Source organism: Salvelinus namaycush, chromosome 4 (assembly GCF_016432855.1).
Source record: "Salvelinus namaycush isolate Seneca chromosome 4, SaNama_1.0, whole genome shotgun sequence".
NCBI classification, from domain to species: domain Eukaryota; kingdom Metazoa; phylum Chordata; class Actinopteri; order Salmoniformes; family Salmonidae; genus Salvelinus; species Salvelinus namaycush.
In genome coordinates this window covers 79,131,661-79,137,660 of record NC_052310.1, presented here as the reverse complement: position 1 = coordinate 79,137,660, position 6,000 = coordinate 79,131,661, and the positions used below count along the sequence as shown (strand labels likewise).

The 6,000-nt window shown below is 42.9% G+C and overlaps 1 protein-coding gene across 1 annotated transcript in view; it reads left to right on the top strand.

The window, feature by feature from the left end:
• Positions 1-4,318: 4,318 nt before the first annotated feature.
• Positions 4,319-6,000, top strand: part of LOC120046016 (cytohesin-3-like) — a 62,663-nt gene continuing 60,981 nt past the window's right edge. The window contains exon 1 of the mRNA XM_038990928.1: positions 4,319-4,331. Within this exon, the coding sequence (XP_038846856.1) occupies positions 4,319-4,331 (13 nt within the window). The remainder of the gene's footprint in view (positions 4,332-6,000) is intronic.

Sequence of the window (6,000 nt, the reverse complement as noted above, 5' to 3'; positions counted from 1 at the left end):
GGAAAACATGAGTCTGTTGATCAGACTGTTTGTGACCTATGAATGTTGTCCCACAATGATTGTGACGTTGCTGGATATTGGCATAAACTGGAACACACTGCTGTACATGTTGATCCAGAGCTTCCCAAACAGGCTCAATGGGTGACATATCTGGTGAGTATGCAGACCACGGAAGAATTGGGACATTTTCAGCTTCCAGGAATTGTGTACAGATCCTTCCAACATGGAGCCGGGCATTATCATGCTGAAACATGAGGTGATGGCGGTGGATTAATGGCACAACAATGGGCCACGGGATCTCGTCATGGTATCTGCATTCAAAGCTTATGCCTGCCCGTACCATAGCCCCACCGCCACCATGGGGCACTCTGTTCACAACATGGCCAGCGGTTTGCTGATGTCACACACGCGCTCTATACGCTGTCTGCCATCTGCCCAGTACAGTTGAAGTAGTAATTAATCCATGACGAGCACACTTCTCAAGTGTGCCAGTGGCCATCGAAGGTGAGCATTTGTCCACTAAAGTCGGTTCAAGACCCTGGTGAGGACGATGAGCATGCAGACGCGCGTCCCTGAGACTGTTTCTGACATTTGTGCAGAAATTCTTAGGTTTTGCAAACCCACAGTTTCATAAGCTGTCTGGGTGGCTTGTCTGACTGTCCCGCAGGTGAGGAAAATGGATGTAGAGGTCCTGAGCTGGCGTGGTTACACGTGGTCTGCGGTTGTGAGGCTGATTGGACGTACTGCCAAATTCTCTAAAACAACATTTGAGGCAGCTTATGGTAGAGAAATGAACATTCAATTCTCTGGCAAATGGTGTACATTCCTGCAGTCAGCATGCCAATTGCATTGCCCCTCAACTTGAGACATCTGTGGCATTGTGATAACTGACTATTTTTGTGGGCTTTTGTCCCCAGCACAAGGTGCAATGATCATGCTGTTTAATCATCTTATTGATATGCCACACCTGTCAGGTGGATGGATTATCTTGGAAATGAGAAATGCTCAATAATGGGGATGAAAACAAATTTGTGCACACAATTGAGAAATAAGCTTTTTATGGACATTTCTGGGATCTTTTTATTTTAAAGTGTTGCGTTTACAATGCATTTGGAAAGTATTCAGACCCCTTGAATTTTTCCACATTTTGTTATGTTACAACCTTTTTCTAAAACATTTAAATTGTTCTTTCCCCTCATCAATCTACACACTACCCCATAATGACAAAGCAAATTTATAAAAAAATAAAATAATGAATTGGTGTTTACATAAGTATTCAGAACCTTTACTTTGTTGAAGCACCTTTGGCAGTGATTACAGCCTCAAGTCTTCTTGGGTTTAATGCTACAAGGTTGGCACCTGTATTTGGAGAGATTCTTCCCTGCAGATCCTCTCAAGTCAGGTTGGATGGATGGGAGCGTTGCTGCAAAGCTATTTTCAGGTCTCTCCAGAGATCAGGTTCGATCAGGTTTAAGTCCGGGCTCTGGCTGAGCCACTCAGGGACATTGAGACTTGTCCCAAAGCCACTCCTGCGTTGTCTTGGCTGTGTGCTTAGTGTCGGTGTCCTATTGGAAGGTGAACCTGGAGTCTGGAGGTCCTGAGTGCTCTGGAGCAGGTTTTCATCAAGGATCTCTCTCTACTTTGCTGCGTTCATTTTTGCCTCGATCCTGATTAGTCTCCCAGTCCCTGCCGCTGAAAAACATGCCCACAGCATGATGCTGCCACCACCGTGCTTCACCGTAGGGTCTGTACCAGGTTTCCTCCAGACGAGACTCTTGGCATTCAGGCCAAATAGTTCAATCTTGGTTTCATCAGACCAGATAATCTTCTTCCTCATGGTCTGAGAGTCTTTACGTGCCTTTTGGCAAACTCCAAGTGGGCTGTCACATGCCTTTTTAAATTTTTTAAATTAATTCTTTACTGAGTGGTTTCCGTCTGGCCACTTTACCATAAAGGCCTGATTGGTGGAGTGCTGCAGAGATGGTTGTCATCCCATCTCCACAGAGGAACTCTGGAGCTCTGTCAGAGTGACCATCAGATTCTTGGTCACCTCCCTGACCAAGGCCCTTCTCCCTTGGTTGTTCAGTTTGGCCAGGCGGCCAACTCTGGAACCACCAAGACTCTTCCTAAACTTTTTCCATTTAAGAATGATGGAGGCCGCTGTGTTCTTGTGGACCTTCAATGCTGCAGAAATATTTTGGTACCCTTCCCCAGATCTATGCCTTGACACAATCCTGTCTCGGAGCTCTACGGACAATTCTTTCGACCTAATGGCTTGGTTTTTGCACTGTCAACTGTGGGACCTTATATAGACAGGTGTGTTCCTTTCCAAATAATGTCCAATCAATTGAATTTACCACAGGTGGACTCCAAGTTGTAGAAACATCTCAAGGATGATCAATGAAAACAGGATGCACCTGAGCTCAATCTCGAGTCTCATAGCAAAGGGTCTGAATACTTATGCAAATAAGGTATTTCTGTTTTATTTATTTATTATTTTGGGGAAAATGTAGCCTGTTTTCGCTTTGTCATTATTGGGTGTTGTGTGTAGATTGCTGAGAATGTTTTATTTATTTAATGCAGTTTAGAATAAGGCTGTAACATAATAAAATATGGAAAAAGTCAAGGCGTCTGAATACTTTCCGAATGCACTTTTTTTTTTTCAGTGTATTTAGTCGACCTTATGACTCCTGGCTCATTTCCCTTGTTTTGCCCAGCTTCCTCTGATAGTTGACTACATCTAAGTAAAACCACATTTATTCCAGTCATGGTCGAAGCTGAAGGATGATGAAACTCAACCATTGTTTGGGATTCCAGGGAAATAGATAAGAACAGCTGATCATTGCCAACAAATATACAAAATGTCACTTGACAAGCATGTATGTATCCCCTTCATAAAACAAGCAGCTGGATTGTGTGAGCAGTCACAGGTAGACAACATCACACAGTGGCCTGGCCCAGGCTGTTGTTTCTCTTTCCGGTGTGGATGTTAAGTATTTGCATCTAACCTCAGTGTTGCAGCCACTGTCCAGGGCTCTCCACTTTGTTTGCCCTTCATATTTAAATCCTCTTGTATGGCCTCTGTTTGCCAGAGACCACTGTATTATACTAGAGGGGAAAGGAAATTCTATAGACATCCAAATAAGTGCTGCAGGAACCAAGGCATGCCTTTCACCTATAGCCTGGACACAAAGGACACGATAGAAGCATTAGGGATGTACTGTACAGTAGACCGCTCCTACTTGAATGTGGTTTGAGGTTATGACCTCCACACGTTGGACTACATCCATTCCCACCACATCCCCTTGATGTAAAAAGCACACCCATCCAGGAGCAGGGTTGGGGAGTAACTGATTACATAAAATCGGTTACATGTAATTTGATTACATAAAACTAATCAGTTACGTTACCAGCTAAAATATTGTCATCAGATTACAGATACTTTTGAAAAACTAGATGACTTACTTAATTACTTTTAAATTCAGAAAGGATGTGGGCAAAATGTTTAAGTTTGTTTCACCTGAGCAAGTCTGACCTCAAGTCAGAGACACCTATGATCAAATCAAAGTTTATTGGTTGCGTACACAGATTTGCAGATGTTATCGCAGGGAAATGCTTGTGTTTCTAGCTCCAACAGTGCTGTAACACCTAACATGAATAGAATACAATATTAAGTTAATTTACACTGAAGTAATAGCCACCATACCTCTTCAGGCCATTTCAATGCTACGGCTATGTTCAAAAACACAAAAATAGGAGTCAACCTCTGACTCTCTGAACAAAGGTACCAAAGCAATCTGCCTACTAATGTCAAAAGTGTTGGAAGACACAGCTGGTGAGGACGGCTCACTAACAGGCACAGCAGGAACGGAGGCTAGCCTCGCTGTCTCTGCCTCCAGTTCCATTTGGCGCATTTTGAACAACAACTGCCGCTGGTCTCTTTTTCTGCCTCAATTTTACACATCTCCAAATGCTGCTGTTCTCTTTCTGCCTCAATTTTACACATCTCCAACTGGAGATTCTCTCGCCTAATTTGGGCTCTCTCTTCCGCCTCCAGTTGGAACTGTATTGAACGGACATCCCTCCTGGCATCACCGGTTGACAGTGGGGAGAGTGGATCAAAACGGGGCAATGTGGCTGGAGCTTTAGCCTCGCCCTCGTTCTCAGACACCAACGGGCTTACAGGAGCAGCAACATCCCCTACAGGGGTAGTAGGCTCAGGCAGCGGTAACACAAGCACTTGCTCTTCCACCAAAACATTTAACAACAGCTGTTTAACCTCCGCCTTAACTAAACTCTGCGGAATAGATACCGAATAATGGTCAGCCAAGGTCAGTAAATCAATTCTACGACATTTGTCAAAAACCTCCCACGTAGGGCTAACCAAAAAGGATTTAAAATCAAAAGTAGACATTTTACCAAAACACAAGAGCCAACAAATAGCAAACACTAATGCTACATCAGCTATGATGCTCAACACTGTACTAGACCACTACAATCTGCACGAGTGTCAGTAATGACAAGATCCCGGATGAGCCCCCACTTATGTTACGAATCCCTTTGACCCTGCAGTCTAGGGGGGATGTAAATGAGACCGTAACATAACTCATGCAAATTATAACAGTGAAATGGGAACAGTGAGAACTAATAACCACAGACAACTTAAATCTACCGTCAAACACTATTGGTTTATTTTTAAACACACGGTAAAGGGGGGCGGGAAAAGGGGCTGAGCTGGACCCAAGGAAATAAACAAATATCCCAAAACACCGCTAAACTAGACTAGCCTGCTTCAATCCAGCTAACTACCTAATAGAGGTCGACCGATTAATCGGAATGGCCGATTAATTAGGGCCGATTTCAAGTTTTCATAGCAATCGGAAATCGGTATTTTTGCTCACCGATTTTTTTTAAAAAAATATTTTTTTTTTTATTACCTTTATTTAACTAGGCAAGTCAGTTAAGAACACATTCTTATTTTCAATGACGGCCTAGGAACGGTGGGTTAACTGCCTTGTTCAGGGGCAGAACGACAGATTTTCACCTTGTCAGCTCGGGGGATCCAATCTTGCAACCTTACAGTTAACTAGTCCAACGCAATAACGACCTGCCTCTCTCGTTGCACTCCACAAGGAGACTGCCTGTTACGCGAATGCAGTAAGCCATGGTATGTTGCTAGCTAGCATTAAACGTATCTTATAAAAAACAATCAATCATAACCACTAGTTAACTACACATGGTTGATGATATTACTAGATATTATCTAGCGTGTCCTGCGTTGCATATAATCTGACTGAGCATACAAGTATCTAAGTATCTGACTGAGCGGTGGTAGGCAGAAGCAGGCACGTAAACATTCATTCAAACAGCACTTTCGTGCGTTTTGCCAGCAGCTCTTCGTGGTGCGTCAAGCATTGCGCTGTTTATGACTTCAAGACTATCAACTCCCGAGATGAGGCTGGCGTAACCGAAGTGAAATGGCTAGCTAGTTAGCGCGCGCTAATTGCATTTCAAACGTCACTCGCTCTGAGACTTGGAGTAGTTGTTCCCCTTGCTCAGCATGGGTAACGCTGCTTCGTTGTGTTCCTGGTTCGTGCCCAGGTAGGAGCTATACTGGATGGAAGCTATACTGTTACACTGGCAATACGAAAGCGCCTATAAGAACATCCAATAGTCAAAGGTATATGAAATACAAATCGTATAGAGAGAAATAGTCCTATAATTCCTATAATAACTACAACCTAAAACTTCTTACATGGGAATATTGAAGACTCATGTTAAAAGGAACCACCAGCTTTCATATGTTCTCATGTTCTGAGCAAGGAACTTAAACGTTAGCTTTTTTACATGGCACATATTGCACTTTCACCAAAACTTTGTTTTTGCATTATTTAAACCAAATTGAACATGTTTCATTATTTATTTGAGGCTAAATTGATTTTATTGATGTATTATATTAAGCTAAAATAAGTGTTAATTCAGTATTGTTGTAATTGTCAT